Genomic DNA, 25,344 nt, shown 5'->3' with positions numbered 1-25,344 from the left:
CTAAAGACTAAACTTAAAATGCCAAAGGTATGTATTGGAGCAGCAAAAATAAACAAAAACCTGATCTGAATCCAGGTGCATAAATGCAAAGATGTAAATATTACCTACACATCATTTCAGTTTATCCTTTATACTGAACCTACAGGTTGAGGTGTAACAACCTATCTAAACTACCAAAGACAGATTTTAATACTCTCCAATCATGTAAATTAGAGACTAAGTTGAATTTTATGTATTCCTATAATTGCACACTTCAAATTTGTTTCAAAAAGCAAGAATTAAGAAGTTAGACTGAACTATTAAGCTTTTCACTTCACTCTCTCAGAATGAAAAAATCTTTCTAAAATACTTACTTTTCCTGACTGCAACCTCTGAATTCTTGAATCACATACTTTAATAACATATAATAAACTGTTTATTTGATTTTTTATAGTGTTGATATCTGAAAGTAAGGAGAAAAAAAAAAGAGGATTAAGTAATGCAGATGAGCAAATAAACTCTTGTCCTGAAATACGAGACATACTTTAAGAACACGTCAAACAAAGAAGGGAAATATTACATAGCAAACTCATCAGATTTGCAGAGGTTTACAATTTAAATACTTCACTGATAGAAATCAAGGAGAAGAATTTCTCTCTGCTTTCAGACTGTTAGCTGACTTCTCATTAACATCTAAAGTATTACTGAAATTCAGAACCGGCTGCCAGGTAAGTTTCAAATCACTGGAAGTATACATATCTAATCAATTTTCTGAACTAAAAAGAGAAGAAAAACAAACAAACAAAGAACACTCTCCTGTCCTTCCCCCCAAAAAAAAACAAAAATGAAAACAAAACCAGACAAAACTAAAAGCACAGGTCCTAGGTAAGACACACACAAAGAAAATACAGATGGTTAAAATTGATTTGCTTTTAAGCACAGAAGATTATCCAAGTTTCAGCACTTTACTTTTTTATTTTTGTTAAGAAGAAAATGTTTTTATACTAAGTTATATCAGTTTACATTTCCTGAATTTTTGGAATGTTCTCCAGTGATCATGCTGGTAACTACGTTTCATATTTTGTAGAATAACACAGTACTAACCATCTCCTGCTGTATCTAGAGATCGAAGATATTGCAGTTCTTCGCTTGCTTTATCTTTGACTGCTTCCAACTCTCCTATATTATCACTTAATTTAATAATATTCATAAAGGCCTCATAGTTACAGTTGGAATCACGAATCTGAAACAAAATTTTACAGCATGAACAATATAAAACAGATAAAAGCAAGACCTGAATCATTATGAATTACTTCGATGCAAAATAGCATTTTGAAAACATTTTGATACTTCTAGGTCTTCTTTTAATGCTAAAATTTTATACTGTGAGGGAAGCATAAAATTTTCAGAAATCCAAATGATAAATGAAACTGGTCATCTTAAGTCATCCATATGTTATAAAATCACAGAATGGCCTGGGTTGAAAAGGATCGCAGTGATCATCTTGTTTCAACCGCCCCACTATGCGCCAGGGTCGTCAACCACTAGACCAGGCTGCCCAGAGCCACATCCAGCCTGGCCTTGAATGCCTCCACGGATGAGGCATCCACAAGCTCCTCTCCCTGCTGGCCACCCCTTTTCTAATGCACCCCAGAACACAGCTGGCCTTCCGGGCTGCAAGCGCACACCGCTGGCTCATGTCCAGCTTCTATTTGTACTTTCTATTTCTGTGGGCCAATGGTAACATTCCACCTCACTGCCTTGTCTGTCAAACATATCAACCTGTCTCTAAGCTTGAGCCAGCACTGCCAGATGATTCCTTCCTGTACTACATACATCTACATATTCCCAAACTAATGGTGTCTTAAGATTCAGAATTAAGAAAAGAAATGAAGCATTCTGTAACATATCCATGACCTAGTGTAATAAGAACTAGGAAATGCCTGAAGTAACATTACCTGAAAAAATCTAATTCTTGAGACTTCTGTAAGACCTACTGAGCTGTTTCAATATACATACTATTATCCCAAGGCTTGCTGTCCTAATATTGTTATAAGATGAATGCAGTCTGCTATAAGGACACAAAGGAATTTATTCAAGTAAGGGAAGCCTGCTGCATTGTTGAGATCATTAGAAACTGCATTATGAATGCAGCATGGGATCTCAGGAATGTTGGCAGCTTTACAGCATATGCATGCAGGTGCAGACAGCTGAGTCCTATAAAGCTGTCTTTATATCCAAAGCAAGGGTGGAGAGAAAACCACATCACTCATGTCTATCATAAAAACTCACTATCACATGGAAACATAGCAGTTGGTCTGCACAGCCAAAGCAGACTGGCATGAGCTGCACAGAAAAGAGACTACAAAGCACATATACCTTTAACCATAGTTAATTTTAAAATATATTTCTTATAAGTTGCAATCAGATGCTCAGGTTCCTTCCAGCCCAAGCTATTGTACTGTACTACCATAAGCTTTTTTTTCCATGTAACAGTACAAGAAATAGTTCAATTCTAAACATTTTATTAAAAAATGAATTTTATGGCAAAAAGACAAGCTTTGATTAATTTCTAATTTTAAAACAAAACGATTCAATATAAAACAATTAGTAACAGTCTACCATATGTCAAGAAACACAGTATTGAACTTCTCATTCAAAAGAATCAATTTTTTTCTCTTTGAATCTGATTTTATATCAAAGATTCCCATTAAAGAGAAGAAATCAAAATTTGCCCTATTTTCTTTTAACCTTAATTTCTACACAAGCTTTCATTTGTAAGACTTGTATTAAATTTTTGAAAGCATTTACTGTTATATGTTAGCCTTATTTTCCCCCAGAATCTTTACTTCTTCATCTCAAAGAAATTATGAAATTAACAATTGGGACATCATCATAACAGAAAGCTTTATAAAAGCCTCAGAATTCTATCTTTGGATGCAGTCGGGGGCAGTGCTCAGTAAATAAAGAGGCCAAGTTACTAAAAGCAGCAGATGCGTAGGAGGAAAAGGGAAACAAAAATTGAAATCCTTAGTACGCAGAAGCAGCAATAATTTTTCATACTGAAGTTCCTTTAGAAAAGCCTTGCAAACCTTGCAAACTTTTACATAAAATGGAGATTAAAGGAAACAAAATATTATGTACACCTGAAGCAATTTCATACATTAAAAAAAAAAAAATCCAAGGTTTTCAGCATAGTCCTGGAACATGCACTCCAAGATTAAAATGTACAATTGACAGTAGAGAAAACTTGGAGAAGACAAAAATAGATGTGACTCATGGCCCACAAGGAAAAAGCAATAAACTTGAGTTTTAACTTGGACTATCAGACAATAACATTAATTAAAATGAAAATGTTCCATGTATGCTTTTTGTACATACTATTACTTTATGGAGGGTTTTTTTGCAGGTTACTTTTGCATTAGAGAGAGACATCAAAGTAAAGATTTTCTTTCTTCCCATTTGGTTAAATTATTAAGGATCACCACAAATACCCTTAAAACAAATCCTGAGATTTCTAAGCAGAAGCAAATGCACACACACACAAAACCACTTTATTACCTGTCACTCTGCAGGTCTCTTAAGCTTTAGAGTACACTTATTAAAAAAGAGTCAAGAAAAAAATAACTTTCAAGGTTACCACCATACTTCCTGAACAGCCAGCCAATTTTTGCCAAAGAACCACAACACAGGGTACAGGTAATAAAGACAGCATATACACACGTGCATAAACATATACACACATGCCAGCCAAAGTTATTCCTGCCAATATTACCATTGGTTAACTTTTCTACTCGATACATTTTGCCATGAAAACAAGGGAACACAAGCGAAGGCATATAAAAACAAAACGATTATAAATCTTACCATCCATATGACATACTGATTAATATAATCAGGATCACTGAGTTGGTTTATTAATGGAAGAAGAATTCCTCGGGAGAGGATTTCCTAAAAAAATAAGATACATAATTTTCAAGTAATTATTCATAAAATAAGTGTGATAATTTCAGTAACACTGCATACATGTTAAAGAAAACATGTAAGAATAGTTATCATTCAGCAGACTCCAGCACACTACCTTTCCAGTTAACATCAGAAGATATTGATGTATCACAGAAAACAATATTCATTTCATCACACTTTCCTAATATTGCTAGAGGTTAAAAAAAAAAAGCCCTTGAGCATTTCATAAAAACCAAATTATTCTATTAAATACTTTTAAGGATTGTATTTCATTTTAAATAATTCAATGCAAAGTTAAATTGATTTTCTAAAACAGAATTAAAGAAAAAAGACCGTTCTAAAAATTTATGAGGTATTAAACCACAGAATTAGGATGACTTTCAGAGTCAGCATTTACCCTGACAAAGTATCGCATGATCTTGTTCTGGAAGTCTCCAGGAGGTAGCAATATATACAGTAAGACCTCACACAGATCCCTTAGGAATCCTATGGAGAGAGAACAAAATGAAAAGAACCCTCAGCACAATTTTCTATTATTTTGTTTCTCATTTTACCTGATATCATAAAAACCAACAGATAAATCCTTAAAATAAAATTAAAACATAGAGTAATATATATTCTTACAGTTTTAAGCACCATAGTAACGGCTTTCAGAATGAATATAAGCAGCGCTGACACATAATCCAACTGAGTTAACTACAGTTCCAAAGCCAAAGTCCTAAGAAAGCCAAATTCAAAAAAATCAAAAAAGTAGCTCTAATTTATTTTCTTTAATATATAACGTTTTTCCTCCTACATACTTTCCTCAAACAGTGATTTCTTTTATTAAATGAAGACTATTCAGTAGTGGTAAGGATAATAGATCTAATAAAAAACAATTATCATCTGCAAAGCTGCTCCCTCTGTGCTAGAAAGCATTTCTAAATTTTTTTTTTTTCCCAATGAAAAGAGAAATAGAGATATACATACACTTTCATAATATTAATAAGTATAAATTAGAGGAAATATATATGTGTTGTAGATAATCATGCTTTGAAAGTCACAGGCTAAGGTTTCAGTATATATTTTAAAATCAATTGGTAGCATTTTAATTTAGTCTGCTAAACTACAATAGCTTCAGAAGAATATTGAGAGACCTTCTTCATCTTTGGGAGAAGTGCAGACTAGGTCACGACAGACTTCTTTTTCCATTTCAACTTCAACCTCAAAGAATGTATCTACAAGTTCCTCAGCTTGGTCTATACAAAAGAAAATAAAAGCAAATATACTTTTCTGTAAAGATCAGAAACTTGAGAGCAAATTTGAATTATAAAGTTAACTATATTTCACATGTAAAACACTTGCTAACTCAAGACTCAAAAAATGCTTCAGTTATTATATTACCTTTCATCTGATCACCTTTCTCTGCTATTCTTTGCTGAGCTTTTCTGAAAACTCGAAGATGAGTGCCGAAGTCATCAACAAGTTTTGTAGTGAAGTAAGGCTGCCAGTCTGTTTCCTTTGACCTATCAAAGTGACCCATGAAAATTAATTAGTTTATCCTGAATATAAAGAGCATTTATAAATTTCTACTTCTCATTCCTCCCTGCCAAGTCAGTGATAGCAGAGTGAAGAAATAAAAAAGCCTCCTCATCTCCTGTTCACTGAAACCAAAGAAAACGTTGTAAAATATTGTTCTTATATCTACAAATTACTATTTTTGCTTGAATTACTTTCAAGTGAACACCGATACCTAGAGTAGTGTTCTGATTCGCAATACCTTAAAATATCTGCTAAAAAACCCTAATGCAAACCATCTACAAGTATCTACAACTTAAAACTAAAATACTGCTCAGGGTTGATTTTTTTGTTTGTTTGTTTGTTTGTTTGTTTTCTCCCCTTTCCTTCTTTCTCACATTTGTCGCATCCATGAACCTCACATCCCTGAATCTCTTGGTAGGATGTAAGGGAGCCAACTCCCTTGCAATGTAAGGGCAGAGCAAGTCCAAGATCATCTCATGAGATCGAATGTGTACCGATCTATGGGTAGACAGATGACATGCATCCCAGGGACCTAAGGGAGCTGGCTGACAGGGTTGCCAAGCTGCTTGTCATCATGTGTGAAAAGCCAAGGCTGTCAGAAGACCCCAGGAAAATGGGAAACATCACATCAGAAGAAGGAGGACCTAGGAAACTACAGGCCAGTGAGCCACAAATCTGTGCCCAGGAAGGTCATGGAACAGATCCTCCCAGAAGACATGCTAAGGCACATGAAGATTGAGTGGGTGATCCAGCACAGCTTCACCAAGGGAAGTTCATATCTGACCAAAGCGGTGGCCTTCTATGATGGAGTAATAGCATTAGTGGACAAAGGGAAGGCAACTGATGTCACCTACCCTGACTACCTACCCTCCAGTGGAGGACTCACATGGTCCTCCACTACATTCTTATCTCTAAATTGGAGAGATATGGTCCTGAAGAGTGGGCTACTTGGTGAATAAGGAATTGGGTAGAAGGTCACAGCCAGAGGGCTACAGTCAATGGCTCCATAATCAGCCAGAGGCCAGTGAGAAACAGTGTCCCCCAGGAGTCTGTCTTGGGACTGGTGCTCTATAACATCTTCACCAATGACACAAATGATGGGATTGTGCGTACCCTCAAGTAAATCTGTTGATGACACCAAGCTAAGTGACACAGTTGATACAGCAAAAGAAAGGGATACCATCCAGAGGGACCTTGATAAACTCAAAAGATGGGCCCACATGAAGCTTCAACAAGGCAAAGTACAAGGTTTTGCACTTAAGTCAGGGTAATCCCAGATATGTATACAGACTCGGAGAAGAACTCCTTGAGAGTAGCCCTGCTGAGAACAACTTAGAGGTCCTGGCAGATAAAAAAACTTAGCACAAGCCAGCAGCATGCACTTGCAGCGCAGAAGGCCAATGGTATCCTGAGCTGCATCAGAAGAAGGGTGGCCAGCAGGGTAAGCAAGGTGATTGTCCCTCTCTACCCTACTCTTCTGAAGCCCAATCTGCAGTACTGCATTCAGGTCTGGGGCCCTCAAGATAGAAAAAATGTCAAACATTTGCAGAGTGTCCAGAGGAGAGTCATGAAGATGATCAGAGGGCTGGAGCACATCTCCTATGAAGACAGGATGAAGGAGCTGGAGTTATTCAGTCTGGAGAAGAAAAAGTGGCCGGAAAACCTCATTATAACCTTCCAATATTTAAAGGGAGGTTATAAACAGGAGAGAAGTCAACTTTTTACACGGGTAGGTAATGACAGGACAAGGGGAAATGGCTTTAAACTATAGGATGGAAGATTCAGATTAAATGTCAGGGAAGTTTTTCACTGACAAGGTGGTAAGGTGCTGGAGGGGTCTCAAAGGGAAGTTAATCAAAACCATTGATAATCCAGCTCCATCATCCGTACAATCAATTCATACAAAACCACTAGGTGGCAGCTTCGCAGCACTGTTTTGAAAGGGGGGGGCGCCCCGGCCCCAAGGTCTGCCGTACTCATTCTCTCCAGAAATTCATAGTGTATATGAAATTAAAGTTTATGGAACTAATCTAAGACTGCTATGGCTGTAACTGACTGCAGTTGTTATAAATACACTAGATCATTTTCTCCTGATAATAATAAATTGCTGCAGCCCTAGGAAAACGATCGGAAATGTACAGGAAAAAGAAAATTGTACAGGAGTAAATGCTATTTTTGAAGAAATGCAATAGTATAGGAGGAAAAATCAAGGTAGTTACAAGCTGACATGCTTTGACACAAAGTCAAAGCTCAATATCGCCCAATGAAGTAACTTCATCCAATAGACAAAATCACTGAAGTTGAGTAGTCAAATCCACTTCATATGTAAGAACAGGATTGTTTCCCATAAGGTACTGCTTATTTAGCCTAGTTTTCACTATTTTCAAACCTGTTTCCTACGGTTTCCATTATTTCATGATCAATGTGATTTTATTATCATGAACTTTTCCCAGTATTAAACCTAGCTCTCCATCTTGCCAGAATAGTGCTCTGACCTGCATTTTCAATAGAGGTCAACAAAGCCTTAAAAATTGCTGAGAATTTTCTTATACTTAGGTAACTAACCCACAACCTCTTACTAAAGAGAAAACAGATAATTACTGCAGTGAGAGAAATGCTTGAAATCATTACTTAATAAAGTAGTATTGAAGTTTACACAGACATAAATAAAGGTGGCTTCAGCCATACTAAAGATAAACAATTTCCTACTCGTTCACTCCCTGATTTTCTGCTTCTTGATTACAAACAGAAAAACAAGGGACAACTAATAAACCATCAGTTTTCATAAACTAAGTAATAAGCAAGCATCTTTAAGACAAAATTACATCTGTAAAAAGAAATGATACATCACGTTACAACCCTTTTGAAATTACTCATTGTTTATACATACTGAACAGAAAGATCCAATTTTAAAACTTATCTAAGCTGATACAAGTATTTTAAATTAAGGTTTTCAGACAGACTCATCTTGGGAACAGCCCTGCTGTTTATGCGAACCTGACTTGCATGCAAGAAAATGAGGATTCATACTGCTCAGAGTCTAAGTTACAGAAAAATAGCTGTTCAGTAATTTTAGGCATTAATCAAAATCTGGAAAAGACTGTGGCAACAAGCATCACTTCCTCTCATTGCTTACGGGATCAGCAAGGCTGTACTTCTTTTAGATTATGATCTTAAAATATGTTAATGTTCTTTCTGTATAATATAGTGAACTCTGCCAACAGATAAACTAAAAATAATTTATTAAATTGTTAAAATAATTTGTTAAAAATAATTTCACACAGATATTTGTACAATTGCTTGATAAAATAATCTTACCTGGCAGAAAACTGAACAAGTGCGTACTGAAGAGCTTGCCTGATTTCCAGGAGAAACGATTCATCATCACTTAGTGTGTAATACCAGTACTGCACATAGTCTCTCAGGGAAAACTGGATCACCTGAAATTGGAAAGGAAAAAAGAAAAATGAAATAATGAACAAAACAGGGCAAAAAATATGTGCCTGATAAGGCAATATCAATCTGCTTAAAAGGCTCATTAATTAACTTATCTACCATTATAAAACCGTGAGTGAAAAAATAAATGCTGAAAACTCTCTTGTTGATTCACATACATTCCCACTGCTATGCTGAAAAATTGCAATATATAAAAAACAGTCAAAATATTGCCCGATATCCTGGCCCATCCCTGATTTTTTTTTCCGCTTGCCAGTCTCAACTTCTATTTGCCTCACAAATATTTCAATATTACAGACTCAATACTTGGAAAAACAAATTAAATAGTACTGGTTAGAACTTACCTGTTGCAAAGGCTCATCAATTATATTTGCACCTGTCAATCTTCTGTCAATCTTAATAGGTCTGGCTTCACGTTTCATTTCTTCTATGCACTTGAAAGAGATCAGAAAATTTAATTTTGTAGTTTCCAGTAGAGCTGGTTTTTAACTATAGCTGTTTGTGATATTTGTACATTTTTTCCAGTAGCAACTTTATGCATTTTTTTTCTTACATTTATGTCTTATGTACTATATAGAATAATATGGGTATATAGTAAATAACAGTGAAAAATTGACCTACATTAATTCTTGTTTACTGTAAAAAAGCAAGTTCATTAAATAACAGATAAGAAGGAAATAAAACTCAAACAGCAGTGAAAGGGTGGGAGAGAACAGCAGCACAAGATAGTTTGTGGGTAAGACTCCATTTCCATACTTGAAATATACAAAACTTTCCTATAGCCTCATGCAGGTGATAGTTTAGGTTCCCCTATACACTTCCTTTATCTTTCTCTGATTATTATGTGCTGATAGAGAAATTACTCTTTTGTACCATCACTACTCGACAGACAGCCCTTTAAAAAGTAACTGATGAGGCTGGTCAGTTGAGAAAAATGGCATATATGCATTAAAAATCCACCCTCACACCAGAAGTACAAAAACTGCAAGGATTACACACAAAAAAATTACATCATTTATAAAACAACTAGAGCATACATACATATAGAGATCAAAGAAGGAACATTAAAACGTTTCATACACATAAGTTTAAAAAGACAGAACACTTTTTCTAAGTCTGCTCTTCAAATAAATAAACAAATGAGATATAAGCAAAACTTCATAATTAACATAACCATTGAAAGCTATATAGCACCAAGAACTTTAGTCCTCTAAAATGAATTTCTTTAAATAGAACAGAAAGTAGAAACATTAATTTGCCTACTCCTTTTCAAAAAGTGGCAATAAAGCCTTAAACTTTTCATTTAGACCAATGAATTTACACTCAGGTTAGAATATACTTGAGTTTTTTGTTTCTAAGATACATCTGAGACTTAAGAGAAAAGTTAACTTTCCAACTGAGCTATGAATGATTCACAAAAAAACTGCAATTAGAAAACATACTGCTGAATCTCAATGCACATTTCTTTAAATGTGCAACTGATAATAAAGTTGAAACCCCCTCATCACAAACATCATAATGATTGACTATCTAATGGCTGAAGGATGTCTCAGGTGAAACGTATGGAAGATTAATCATCATAACATAACTAGCAATCTTCAGGTTCATGCATTTTTTCTATTCTGAGGAGTTCAAACCAATTAGGGCAAGATATACCTGTCAAGACACATAGATTCATAAACTAGGAATTTACAGTAATTCCATATCTTAGTTAGCTATTACGAACCTGTTCTAAACAGACGCATATTTATGCAATTAGGAAGCCTGAATTTAGAACTTCTAACCAAGATGATCTGCCTGTTAAAATTTCAAAAACAAAGTTGGAAAGGGGATCACGTTGCTCCTCCACATTCATATACGCATTTCCATTATTTTTCTTTGGCCCTAAAGTTAGTCAAAAGATAAGTCATTTGACATTATGAAGCTAGGAACAATACTTGAAAGAAACTTCCCATAACTGCTGTATTTGTTTGTATTTCTAGAAGGAAAAATCTTGCATTGTACTTTCATAAATACTTTTGCAGTTGACCGAAAACAAAAAGGCAGGATCATTTATTCTTGGAAAATTGGTACATTTATAATTTTTAGACTAAAATTAAGTAACTTAGAACTCAGTTTTAGAGCTATAAAATCTGATCTACAAATTAAGGACAGTAAAGTCTCCTTACCTTAGGGATACCAACTGATGTACAAGGAAGAAATGAATGTTCACACTGCTCAAGGTACTTTTCTGAGTTGCTTTTTCCAAATAAAAGAGTAACCACAAAACCCCTAAAATTGAAAAAGAAACACCAAATAGAACAACAGTCTTTTTTCTCTCCCCACTAGAAAACATCACACAGCAAGTTATGAAATACCAGTATATAGTGACTTTCACCTGTTATCATTGGGCAAGGTTCTTCCAATGCATCTTGTTACACAAAATAACCAACACAATACTAAACAAAAAGTTTCTCAGTCTTATCATAAAAGCACAGAATGGCTTAGGTTGGAAAGGCCCTCAAAGATCATTTAGTTCCAAACCCCAGCCATGGGCAAGTTTGCCACCCACTAGATCAGGCTGCCCAGCTCCCCATCAAACCTGGCCTTGAACTCTTCCAGGGATGGGGCATCTACAGCTTCTCTGGGCAACCTGTTCCAGAACCTTACACAATCTTATCTTTTCACCCTCACAACTTCACAATAATATTTAAATCATGACTTAAGCAGGACAACAGCTATTTTTATTATTTTTTGTTTGTTTGTTTGTGATATAATGAATGCACAAGAGAAAATAACTATTACAATAAATTCAATTTTCCTGCAACAGGAATAATTTACAGCTTATGACACCAGGGTGCAAAAACATAAAGCCTGTTTTAATAAGGAACAGTTGAAAACATAAAGACTGTGCCAATTATAGCACAACTGAAGTAAGCAGCCTTTGAAAAGTTAAGCATAAAGAAGACTGAGAAGTTACTGCTGCTCAAGACTAGCCTTGGGATGGCTGAACACACATAGCTTTTTAACTATTCAATTTAAAGGCCAGCAGATGAACACTTGTGACCGTATGATCTCACAAAGCTGTCCCAGCCTAGAAATGTCCTGAAATAACATTATTTTAGCATAGATTTTTCCTGTTATACAGCATTCTTCGTGTATGATTAGAATATAATTTCTAACCAACATATCTAAAGCAGACAAAAATAAAACATTTAAAGGTTTTAACCCATAAACTGGGAACCATTCTTCATAAGCTCTTTAGTGGTTAGTACTTCAGAAGTAGGGAGTTGTAATTTATACTCTAATATGTTAAGGCCAAAAAAAAAAGCTACACAAAATTATTATGGGTAACTTCATAAAGAAGAATATTCCGCTTGACACTCTGATTTCCTTATGGCCTAGAGCACCCTCTTTATCTGCCAATCACAAACACTCTTTACATATGAATGAAGGACAATAAATAAAAAAAAATTACAAGTTCTAATTGCTTTTCTGCTCTAGATGCTCCCAGATAGCTTTGAAATCATAACACCGACAGCACTATTATCATTTCAATTCAGTTCAAGGACAAAAACTTGCTTAGAAACCTTCCTAGTATTTGTTTCATTATGCTAAAAATGGTAATTTTTTTTTCACTCATCACTTAGACATACTTCATTTGTTACCTATCAATTTTCTACTAGAAATCTCCATCTACTTTTAAAGAAAAAAAGTACTTTCAAAATGCCTTTTTTTCTTTTTTTTTTCCCCTAAGAAATAGTTCTAACTTCAAACAAATATCAGCAACTTGGAGGAGAAAGAAGGGGTGAGATAATTCTGTTAATTCAAAAGGATTGAAGCCTATAAAGTAACAAGCTATACATTATGAATCTTTTTTCTCTCAAACATTTTGACATGTTTCAAGTGTCAAAAATTACACTCATTCAGAAATACTCATATGCTACCAATGTAGTTGAAATGTATGTCCATCATCCTATATACATTTCCATTTTTAAGCTAGATAAGCTAAGAACTTCTGCCTCCAGAGCAGAAATTAATACATTTTCTTCTTCAGCTTAAAAATCTTGAGTATATTAGAGAAGTATACATAGCCTCACTATTTGTTATAGCTGTTAGCTAATCAGAAGCTTCCAGTGCAAATGCTAATCCAATTAATCAAGAGGATATAAAATTCAGTAAATGCAAAATCATTTTAGTCTTCTAGAAATTATTGGAATGAGACCATAGTTCCCAGTTGGAAGTTCTTCCAAAGATATTGTAAGATCAGCTTCTCACAAGGACAGATTAACACTAGAACAATGGTGAAAGACAGAAAAACGAAGGCAACAGATTTATCATTTTCCCATCAAGTGTGAAAAGTAACAACCTCAGCGGAATGCTCTCTGGAAGTCAAAATGCAGCTTCACCATCATTCTCAATCTGGCCAGGAATTGAACTAACAGGTGTAGGCAGGCAACACATACACATGCATATGATTAAGCATCGATAATAACGCTTTTTTAACAGAGCAAATTGCTTTATATGTCAGTGATTTCGGGTCTAAGAAATTTTAGTTCTGGCAACATCAGCTACTGGCAGAACCACAAATAACGTTGTTCTTATTTCACTGCTTTGAGATTCAATGACAGAAGGAGAAAGAGTAAGGTAAAGAAACACACATGATACAAAGAGAGGACAGGTAAAAGACAGGCTGAGGACTAAGGTGAATGGAATTGCAACAATACTTGAAACAGAGGCAAAAAAAAAAAAATGTTGTAAAGCTCAACGCCTTGTAATCATCTTGGCTGCAAAGGTTAAAGAAACAATCTCTCCTCTTGTTTGGTGGAAAGAGCTAAGTGAATTTCCTAAGTGATCAGTTTTCAAATCCCAAATTGAAGGAAAAGGTATTAGAAAACATGCAAAGAACAAAACCTAATATTTTGGAAATGAGTCCTGATTAAAAAAAAAAGAATAAAATTAAACAAAGACAATTTTTGGTTTAAATCTTTTATTCATATGCAGAAACACATTCATGCAAATAACAATAACACACTACAAGCTAGCTGTGCTTGTAGGAAGAAATGCATATTTAAGAATATATAAAAAATAGCTAAATACCACAAAACTGAAGTAAAATGGTAGAAAAACATTATGTTGATACAGCTATAGCATCAGCATTTTTCTTCACAACTCACTGGCATACACTACAAAAATTCAAGTTGATATTCAGGATGCAGTCAACTATAATTCAACATTTTCTCCTGTTTGAACTGCAAAATGGGACAGAAGCAGACTGCCAGCTAGTTGAAATCCCAAACCACTGATATAAACCACCATTTATGAACAAGTGCAATAAAGCTAAAAAACTGCATGCCAAATTGTTTAACAATTCAAAATTTTAGCATAACAAAACAGATTCAGATTTGTTACTCTGCTCCAAATAAGGGCAACGTAATTGTTAAAAAAGCTTTTACAAATGAATCAAAATTAAATTATTATTTTCAGAACTTATGAAACTGATGTTATATTATTTCTAATCAAGGTAAGAAAAACAGGAGCAAGCATTTTTCATAGCCTCATAGGAATTAATTCAAAAAGGAAAAGCATGCGGGAAAATTTTGGAAATAAAGCCGTTTGAACAACTCAGAACTAGTGTATGCAGTATGCTGGCTTTACCTTAAGTATTACACATCTGATAAGATTAACAGAGTAATAAAGGGCCAGATCAGAGACTTAGCCAAGAAGATGTGTATATTAAACTAATGATTGTATTGGAACAACTAAGACCTCATATCTATTCAAATAAGTAAACACATAATAGGAAAATGGATACAGATTCTGCTTCAACTGAACTTAACATTGCCAGAAGATGATTTTAGATCTGGGATGGTAAATGTTCATTGACTAGCTACAACAGTAAATTAAAGTACACTGATGTTCTACAGTCAGCAAAATATGCCAATCGTATATGTATCAAAATTCAATAAGACAGTGTATGGGAACTGCAGAGTCACGGCCTGAACCTCTGATTGATCACCTGAGGTGAGCCATGAGCCAGCCATGAGAGCACAGGTGAAGGCAATTCACTGTGCTGCTGGGAGGGGTAGAGCCTGGCTGTACCTCTCCCAGAGCCATTTAAGAGCTGGCTACCAGTGGGGAAGGATCTCTTTTAGAGATCTGCTCTGCTGGCATTTTGTAAGTGAGCCCAGGATATGGGTAAGCTTTCTATCTATTCTCTTTTTGTTACCATTATCTGCTTTGTCAAATTCTCTTTGTTTATTTTGTAATTATAACATCTTAATGTTCATTGAATATACAGACAAGCTAATTTTTGAGTAAATGCCTTTAACTAACTCATCAATCTAGTAAACTGATAACTCTGAATTCTCATGGATAGGATTTTATGTTTTACGTTGTTTAAACCCAAATAGCATCTCCAGTTCTAGTAACTTAACTCTATTGTACTTTTCAGTAGGACATACATACTTTACTATACCCAATAAGAAAGTCAGAACAGTATTTCAGAGAGGAAAAAAAATCAGACAAAAATCCTCACTAGAAATCAAGCAGGTGTGGGAGAACCAAGAAATGTTACTATTTTGCAGAACATTTGGATGATTAAGAGGAAGGAAGATTATCCTACCAATGCTTCTGGCCTGGCATCAAAAAATAAAGATTATAAGGCAGACATTACAATGTACAGTGTAATAATTTTTACTTCTATTAGCATTGTATTACATCCTTCCTGTCTACAAAATTAAATATCTACAGATTCTGAACTGATGTGCTTGTTCAAGGTGTACCAAGACAACATTTCCATACATACAGAAAAACACCAGTTTGTTTCCCTCATGAGTGAAGCATCTTACATAGGAAAATGAGCTAGCAAGAAGGAAGGAAGATGTAATTTCTTAATAAGTACCTGGGATAAGAACCAACACAGTAATAGAAAGTAATGAACTGAAGATAACATTGGTGTAATGTGAACATTTGTCTACTAGTAGCTATTAAAAATACTTAGATCTGTTTACTAAAAATCAGTCATCTTTTTCCTCTTTGCAAAGATAGTATAAACACCATTTAAATATATATATACGTAAATCCTAATTTTAATAAACTTGAGATCTCAAGAAAAAATAACTTGGTCATATTGAAGTTGCTTAAACACACACAATTACACAGAAGTCATTTCAGATTTTCAGAGCAAATTGCTGACAGGCATGTTAAAATTCTACCTCCACTATATACAAACAGTATGTAGCATACTTACCCACCCACAAAGCAGAGGATATAAAACGCAAAGTAAAATATAGCAAAGGGTCCAAAGGTTATTAGGAAAAGCACAACACCAAGACTTCCCCATCCCCATATGGAAAGACTGGTCTGCAAACAAGAACACATAGGAAAAGAGTCATTAATACATGTACAGCTTGAAAACCTCCAAAGCAATATTTATAATTACTCAGAATCTTGATAAATTTTAACTAGGCAGGAAATTGATGTGTTCTTGATGAAATAGAAACTTTTTACAATAAAAAAAAGCATTTTGCTATCAATTTACACTGTGAGCTAGCAGTTCACCTTAGCCAATGTTAGAGCATTTTTCTTTTAACTACTGTTTCCCATTTCTCAATACAGATGCAACTATCACCTTTATCACCTAGACCCATTTAAGAGCTGACTGCCAGTGGGAAAAGATCTCTTCTGGAGATCCCTCCGTTGGAGTTTTACAATGAGCCTAGGACACAGGTAAGCATTCTGTCTATTCTCTTTTGGCGTAATAATTACTTACCAAAACTTTCTGGTACACTTCATAATTATAACATCTGTAAGTTCATTGATTATACAGATAGGAAGGAAGAAAAATGCTGTTTTGAAAGTACTTCGTATGGCTGAAGTCAACTGTGAGAGCAGCTGTGGGTTTGGTGGATTTTAGGACTGGTGTGTCACATAACTCACCCATAAAACAGCCTGAAGGGAATGCAGGTTACTGTGCTGTTATACATTGCAATGCAAGAATCTTAACACAGAAATATGTACACACATGCATAGGTGTTTGTGTGTGTATGCATGCATGCGTAACAAAAAAGCAATACAGTGACAACCTGACTGCACTGTCACAGTTTTGGACTTTCACAATGCTGCAATGCAGCCAACAAAGATTATGTAATGTTAATTCATTCTATTCCATAGTTCAATAAGGAAAGTGCATTTCAGCCAAATCCCAAAAGTGTGAAACTGAAGCTGATGAGAATTTTTAGGCCACGAAAACTGTTCCAGCTCTAAGGTTCTCAACTTTTCTATTTTTTTGTCTAATTTACACCTTTCCTACCACTGATCAAATGACACCCTGAAAGAAACACAGACAACTCAATGTTAACAAGTAACACTAAGAAAGTATTTAAATAAACTTGTCTTGCAGTTTGACATTCAGAAAACAAGCAAAGATCTAGCACCATACTTGAAGGGAGTTCTTTTTCAGTTTTTAATGCGAGGGATGAGGGGCACCTGCCTACGTTTCTTATTTCTCTGAAGGGAAATTTCAGCTCTTTCTCTGAGGCACAGAAGTCAGAAAAAACTACATAATGACAAAAAAAAAAGGTTTAAGAATCCTATGAACAATGAAAAGTAATTTAATTCAGCTACATACAATAGGAAAGTGGCAGGTGCTCTCATAGTCTACATTCAAACACACAAAGATGAGTCCTCAAATTCATGCCCTCAGAAATGTACACATTTTGAAACCTCTACAGAGTATTAAACAACAACAACACGTGCACACAGAACATAACTTTTAATCATGATCTTATCATACCAAAATATCAGTACATTTAATAGCACAATTTGAAAAAAAGTTGAAGTTCTGAATATGGGGTAAGGACTCTAAATGACTTAACAAAACTTAATTAACAAGATAGCGGGATGCATATTCAGAGATGGGTGAATGCATAATTAACAAAGAAAGTTCCATAACAGATAGAACAGTGACCTTTTGTCCTACACTCTAGCTCTGCAATTTAGCATATGGCTACAGAGATTCAAATCTCATTTGGTATTTTAATAGGATTTCTTAAAACTCAGACAACTCAGCACACTGCAGTAAGTACAACAGATACTGGCCCAATTCTTACACACTTTTGGTTTATAATCTAAGGATTTTGAGAGAGAAACTCAAAAGGATGGAATGATCAGAACAGTTCAATTCAGGCTGACTGTAAATAAGGCTTCCTGCAACTTCATGCTTCTTAAAATTTCCAGCAGTACAATTCCTGGGCAAAATTGAAAACTAAGTCCCCTTTGCCATATCAGAAAAAAAGTCCAACTATTACTTAAATATTTCTGTGCAGCTACTACCAATTAGTACTTTCTAAGAAGGAATATGGAACTAGTAGGAGTATTTAAAAAAAAAAAAAATCAAACCCCACCACTTCAAACTTCTTTACAAATAAGCTGTATTTTAAAGACTAACAAATTTACTGACATTTTGTCTAGTCTTACTGAATTTAATTGTAGGGAGAATATTTCTCACTCCTAGGAGAAAGTGTAAGCCTGTAGAGATGGCATAACAGCATTTAAGTAGCAGCTGCCCAAACCTTTTAAAAGACAAACTTCTAAACTGAACTGTCAAAGTATTGGTTACTGAATTTCAAGCAACTATGGTCAGTGACTCAGCACTATAGAACTAATACAGGCCTTAATCCTGTAGGATGCACACATGTATACAATGCACACACAGATGAAGGCTCTGCATTCCAGACAAGCAGTGGTTCCACCTTATTAGTTTTACCCACATTTGCTTACTTTCGCTTCAGATGCCATATGTTTACCTTGCCATCACTACATCTCATTTTTGAAGCCTCAAGACCTACAAATACACTGCAGAAGTCTTTCTTTGTAAGGCCATACACATGAAGGGCTAAGGCAGCACCACATAAGATTCAGTAGCCTTTTTTCCATGATATAGAATTGATTTAGGAACGTATTAATTGCAGAATAGGGCTGTCTGTAAATTGAAACAGCACAGTGAAAAACCTCATCAATCACTAGGGGTGATTAGATGCTGGTGACAGAATTAATGAGATATCACCTCTCAATGATATCTACTTTTTTTAGTAGGTGTATGGGAACTGGTGGGTCATGGCCTGAACCACTGATTGATCACCTGAGGCAAGAACTGAGCCAGCCATGGAAGCACAGGTGAAGGCAATTCAGCTGTGCAACTGGAAGGGGTGGAGCCTGGCTGCACCTCTCCTAGACCCGTTTAAGGGTTGACTGCCACTAGGAAGGATCTCTTTCTGGACATTGTTCCTTTTGGAGTTTTCTACTGCAAGCCTAGGACAGGTGAGCATTTCATTTTTGACTGTCTCTTTCCACCATGATAATCATTCTAACTATAAACCTGTAAAATGCCATCCTAACTGCGCCACTCTAACTGCACTTTTGTTAATTGTACAGTAGGCTGTTTCATGTTTCCCACTGTAGGTTGTTTTTCCTCTTCACAACACACAGACACTAAAAGAAACACATTAAAAATCTGCTTTCTTACATTCTTCTGCTCTGCTTTTCTTTGGCTTTTGCTATCTACTAATTAACACCACATTCTGATGGTTCCTGTTGCAAATTGCTGTTGGCTGACACAGCAGAGCTGACTGATTCATCACCATTCACACAAGATCCCAAGTAAATCCACAGAATTCACTACCTTGAAGCTGCGTGCAGTTGATTGCCTAGACAGACATGTGGTATTATAGCTTACTGCTCATGAATTAACAAGATTATTTTGCAGGCAAGTCAGCAGGAGTGTGGCAAGGATTTAATGTAGCAGCTGTAACAGCAATGAGCCACTCCCACAACTAACTGCCTTTCTGAAGTAGTTTCAGTAGGCTTCTCCTTCACATAATCCAGCAGACAAGCTGTCAGAGCTTTGTCTCTAACCCATCTTTAAGCAAAACCTTCAGCCCTAATACTGCTTTCACTGCAAACATGCAGTGAGGAAAGTACAGCTGTGCTATGCTTGGACTCAAAACTGGTGTTGCCAATTCTTGTTTGAAACAGCAACTGACAGGTAGTGAAGTGTTTCTCCTTTCATGCAAGAACAGCCCCAGGTGTTCCCCTAACAGCTGCTCTTTTCTCCCAGCTCTCTTCTTGCCCCAAGCAGCTACACTCCTATCCCCACAGGTCCAGGCACCCCTGCCCTCTCACTCCTGCTGGAACCCAAGCACCTCATTCTTTATGCTTGGCCTTGCAGACCCAGAATAACTGTAATTGTGCTGTGAAGTCTGGGGACAGGGCAGAGGGAAAGAAAGAATAGCAAGATAGAAAGGGTGGACTCAGAAATAATCTATTTCTGCATCTTAAGCTTCAGCAGAGAACTCTGAAGTCTTACAGCTGCAGTGTTCAAAGAGCTGCTTTGGATGCTGTCCCACTGCTGCTGACCACCCTTTGTGACTGCTTTCACACTGAAGTTTTGCCACATAATATTGTGGACTATAAAGAAAATCACACTTCCTCACTCATGGTTCTTTTACTGTGTATATCCAACTGCATTTGTCTGGTAGCAATGTTTAAATGGCAGCAGCTGTTATGTCCCTAGCCAGACATTGATAAGCAAACTAGTCTTTGCTCTTTGGGCACTTTTAACATTTATTTTTTTTCCTCTTCATTTTCTTAATATGATGTTTGGCTAAATGTATTCAATGTCATCTGTGGGCTCACATTAAAAATTTGCTGAGAGTAGATGTCAAGTTTAATTTTCTGTTAATTCTACACATCTGCGCTTTCACTTCAATTTTAAGTGTAAATGGAATGTGTTCACGTACAGACCTTTCTATAATTAAGGCAAGTGTCACTTTTCTCAAGTGATTAAAAACATTATTTTAGCATTCAAATTACTGTGCCCTCACTAGCATGACAAGTAGGATGGGAAAGCAGTATCAACTGGAGTACCAATCTCATATTTAAAAAGTACAAATTAAACCACTGATATCATGGTAGTTACAGTCTTACTACATGCTAAATCTAAACAATCCAAGTGAAAGTCAGGGTACAGGGAGTTATGAAAAAACTTCTCATATCACTTAATGTCTTCTAACTCCTTCCACCTTATCTTTTTGCCCTTTGCCCACCTCAGCCCAATAGATAAAGGGGTAGATAAAGCAATACTCAACAATCCATTCCTCTCTCAGACTATGTTAAAAAAAAAAAAAAAAAAAAAAAAACTCTTTTGCCTGCTGTAGTACTTACAAGAAAACTCTTGGAAAAGGCTTAAAGAGAAGGACTTTAATGTAGTCTGTTTTGCTTTTAATTGTTCTAAGTTCAATAAGTTTGTTTTTCTTTCCCAAAATAAGCCTAAAATATTAGAGGACATAAACAAATCACCTTGTAAATACAGAATATTATGCAATGTTCTCAAAAGTTAGGCCCATTAAGTTTCTTCTGGATAAGTGCAGAATTCTTGCAGGTTCTTCCTGGTCACACAGCTGGAAATTCTTCTCTGCTAACTATGGTCCCATTTGTTCCCTCAGCTCAAGATATGCTTTGTATGCCAAAAGGTTTAATTGGTTAACAGTTGGATGAATCTAAGAGCAATCATGCCTAACCCTACTTAGCTGAGATTTTCCTGCTGCTTCTCTCTCTCTCTTTGAGATAGAAGAATTTTGGGTAATGCTTTCCCCTACTCTGCTCCATTATACAAGCTGGTCTAATCAGCTGCCTCAGAATGGGTGATAAGTATTGGTTTATACTCTAAAGTCACAATTACTGCCCTGCCTCTTAACTTATGAAGTTCACTTTTAAAAGTACAAACATTTAAATGTAAATATATGTTGGCACTTTCTTAAAATACATAGTACAGTAAAATTTAATTAGACCGTAATTAAAAAGTTTAAAAGCTATTCTGTATGTCATTGCAATTTCAGTTTATCAGCAACAAAATCCACTGCCTTACTGCACAATATTACCCTGAAAAATGGCAAAATTATGCACTATATGTACTATTATGTGCTATATTTTGATGTGAGTGTTTTATGCACTGAAGTCAATGAAGAAAAATAAGTATTTTGATTAACTTTCATTCTGTCACAAGCAAAAGAATTTTCAATGGCAAATTTTCTTTTCAAGTGAAAAAACACAGTCAAACAGCCTGGATTGAAAAGTCAGGTTCTACTGTTTCGTTTTCTCTCACCTGTTCCATCAGTATTCCTAACAACAAAGTGAAATCTGGATTAAAATTCATTTATTTGAAAGGAGCCAACCTTCATTCTTCTAACACTTATTCTCAACACTAAACAGATATTTTATTTAACATCAGAATTAACTGCAATGGCTAGGAAGTCATATTTCACAACCAGATCTTGAAAGTGGAATAGATACTTATCTAAGTAGGAAAAACAAGAGGCCAACTTCACAGACACAAATATTTTCTGCTCGCATGCTTGCATTGAAACCCCAATTCTATACTGCATTCTAACTAAAAGAACTGGGAATCATGTTCATGTTTAAAGGAGGCGCTTCAGCATGCTGGATACTGATGGGAAACAGAAGCTGTTAGCCCACTTTCAGCTATCTCCTTAAATCTAATAAGAAGTGACATTCTCAAACTCATTTTTAACTTCCTGTAAAAAATGTATAAATCCTTACTGACTCATATCTTAGTTTAGCCAAGCAGATAGAAAACAGGGACAAAGAAGAGCAGACAAACAGAAGTCTGTTCTCGACAGGATCATCTGATCCTTGACAGGATCATCTTAGTTGACCTAAAGTAAGAAAAAGTAATCTGTCTAATTCAAGCTTGAACTCAAGCCAATGAGATAATCTACACTGTTCTGTGTTCAGCTTCTGGACTAACAAATTGCATCTATTCCACACGTTGCTAGTGCAAAACTCTGGGGAAGGAAGAGTAGGAGGAAGCCCCAGACTCTATCAAGTAAAGAAAAGTGTTGTCCTAAGTGGCTAAAAACAGTAAACTGACACCTCAAGAAACTACCTTACCGTACATCTCAGTTCTGATTACTGATCAAGCAGCTTATACTTTTTTGCTTTCTTGTCCAATACTGGAGCAAGGAATTATCAGAAAGTTCCCTTTTGTTTTTCGAAGAAATCTGATCCCACTTAATGAATTCAAAGAATCACCAACTTTGCTTTGAGTGCAATTTCTACCACTCATGATCCCCAATGTACATCTTGACAGAAATTTGTTACGTTAGTCTCATTCCAACAGAGAGCAAGTAGGCTGTCTCTTGATGTTTAAACTACTGTATATATATTCTTCATATATGTAAATACTGAATGTGTACATAGGAACATGCACAATCCAGTTCTTTCTGTTTACTGTAGAACAGTACAGTTATTAGTACCCTGGGTATAAAATTAATCACTGCAGTTTTTTGTTTATCTGGCAATATTATTCTATATCTGTGCTATTAGCAGCACAATCGTGACAGTGCACCAAAATAGATACATGTACAACACTTATTTTGAGATGAAGCAGTTTTGGACACAGTGTAGTACTGTACTGTTGTATTTGATGTGTTTTTTTTAATTATTTTATTTTAAAATTACATAATGCAATCTAACATTCCAAAATAAGCAACAATCCTTATATAGATGAGAAAGTTACTTTAAAATATTAAATTAGTAACATAACTTCACAGTATTTTATCTCAGGATTGGCTAAATATAACGAGATACGCTAACGGCCTTATTAGGTCAGGTTAAGGATGTGAAGGAACACAAGTTAAGAAGATAATTCACATTATCTACTCTAATTGCCAGAAGGATTCTTCCAGAAATAGATACAATGAGACCAAGAATTAATTTCTATATTGTCCCCGGTGGGCAGAGCTGCTACCACTACCATCACTCACGTCACATCTTTGTAGAACTTGTTTGCTTAAAGGAAATCATATGGTTAAAAGATCCACCACCACTCCAAAAAAAGAAAAGACTAAGATATGAACCATAAACAGTAATGTATGGTTCAGATTGGAAAAACTCTGAGCTGGAGCTGTAATGCCAAATTGTACTTGACTACAGGAAGTCAGAAATGCCAAAGCTCGACTGAAAGCCAACACAGATGATTTCTCAAATTATACTGGCAGCAAACAGGCACCTTCAAGAACAGTCTGGGCCAGCAAGGAAGATACAGGCCAGTCAGACTCATCTCAGTCTCTGGCTAAACTGCAAATAACCAGCACAGATTTAGCAAGGACAGATTGTACTTGACCAACCCCACTGCTTTCTATGATGAGGTTAGAAATGCTGAGGACAAGAGTGCCTCACATGCTGTGTATATCTTCTCTTTTGGCGAGGCCTTTAACAGAATACCCCCATAGTCTTCTTATCACCAAACCAATCAGCTGCAGGCTGGTAAGTGGATAATAGACTTGGTGAAAAAAACTGACTAGATTTTGGGACACAAAGATGTCATCAGTGGTGCAACATCCAGCACCAGTAACTAGACAGGCAATCAGCACATAGGCAGGGACCTTCAGAGTTCAATACAAGGACCAGTGCTGTTAAACGTCTGTACCTACAACCTGGGTTGCAAGTTCTTGTGCAATACCAAATGGAGGTAAGTGCACAACAAGTTGGATGACAGGGCTGCTGTTCAGAGGGACAAGCTAGAGAAATCATCTGACAAAACCTCTGAACATTCAACATAAACTGTTTCTCAAAGATGTACTAATTTCCAACTTTTTTTTTTTTTAAAGCTTTTACACTAGGATGGTAATTAGCTTAAACTGCAATATTAAACTGATGTAGAAAGAGGAACTTCAAATATACAGTGTCCAGAAACAAAATAACAAACAGCTGCAACTGCAGCGCATTTTTAAATAGCAGCTTAAATCCACTGACCAATAGAATCTTCCCCTAAAGATTTACTGTTACACCACTCCTTCCTTCTTAAGCTTAAACTTAAACTTACTGCAGTTCTTTAAATGCCCTAAATTTTCTTGCCCAGTTACAAAAAAGAAACAGATACAAACACTGCACTTTACCAATAGTCTCTGAGATTACATCTGATCTCTTACAAGACAGAACTTCATATGAAGGACACTTACTGGATGAAGACAAAATAGCTGTGTAAAGTGATGCTTTACAGAACATATTACAAAGCCAGAGCAATTGTCCAAAATTCCAGTTCCTTACAACTGTTTTTCTGGACAAGATATAATTCAGCCGCATAAAGAGAAACAAAATTAGACCTGTGTGTCCAAATCACTCAGCATTCTTCAGCATCAAAAGACTGCAATTTCATTAAGCATCAATTGATGCTTAATTCTTTGCAGAATGGACAGTGCCTGACCAAACGGGGGGGGAAGCAGCATTTCTAGGGTAAGGCAAAAATGTCCCTATTTCAGAGGGGAGGAAAAAAGAGCATTTGAATATTATTGACTTTTTTTTTCCTGTGGGATTTACGTAATGGAAATACTGATTTGAAATATTCCCAATCTTTCTTCC

At 35.7% G+C, this 25,344-nt stretch overlaps 1 protein-coding gene across 5 annotated transcripts in view; it reads right to left on the bottom strand.

Moving 5' to 3' along the window:
- Nucleotides 1-25,344, bottom strand: part of SNX13 (sorting nexin 13) — a 62,676-nt gene that overhangs the window by 28,012 nt on the left and 9,320 nt on the right. For 4 of the 5 annotated variants that reach the window (XM_042888820.1, XM_042888821.1, XM_042888817.1 and 1 more), the window contains exons 2-11: nucleotides 16,154-16,266; nucleotides 11,091-11,193; nucleotides 9,267-9,356; nucleotides 8,785-8,906; nucleotides 5,329-5,450; nucleotides 5,082-5,183; nucleotides 4,343-4,431; nucleotides 3,847-3,930; nucleotides 1,084-1,222; nucleotides 354-442 (exon numbers count right to left, since the gene is read on the bottom strand). In XM_042888820.1, the coding sequence (XP_042744754.1) occupies nucleotides 354-442; nucleotides 1,084-1,222; nucleotides 3,847-3,930; nucleotides 4,343-4,431; nucleotides 5,082-5,183; nucleotides 5,329-5,450; nucleotides 8,785-8,906; nucleotides 9,267-9,356; nucleotides 11,091-11,193; nucleotides 16,154-16,266 (1,053 nt within the window). The remainder of the gene's footprint in view (nucleotides 1-353; nucleotides 443-1,083; nucleotides 1,223-3,846; nucleotides 3,931-4,342; nucleotides 4,432-5,081; nucleotides 5,184-5,328; nucleotides 5,451-8,784; nucleotides 8,907-9,266; nucleotides 9,357-11,090; nucleotides 11,194-16,153; nucleotides 16,267-25,344) is intronic. The other variant, XM_042888819.1, reaches the window with a different exon arrangement.

Source organism: Lagopus leucura, unplaced genomic scaffold (assembly GCF_019238085.1).
Source record: "Lagopus leucura isolate 7727_CA_CO unplaced genomic scaffold, USGS_WTPT01 Super-Scaffold_100157, whole genome shotgun sequence".
NCBI classification, from domain to species: Eukaryota; Metazoa; Chordata; class Aves; order Galliformes; family Phasianidae; genus Lagopus; species Lagopus leucura.
This window is presented reverse-complemented; position numbering and strand designations above follow the sequence as displayed.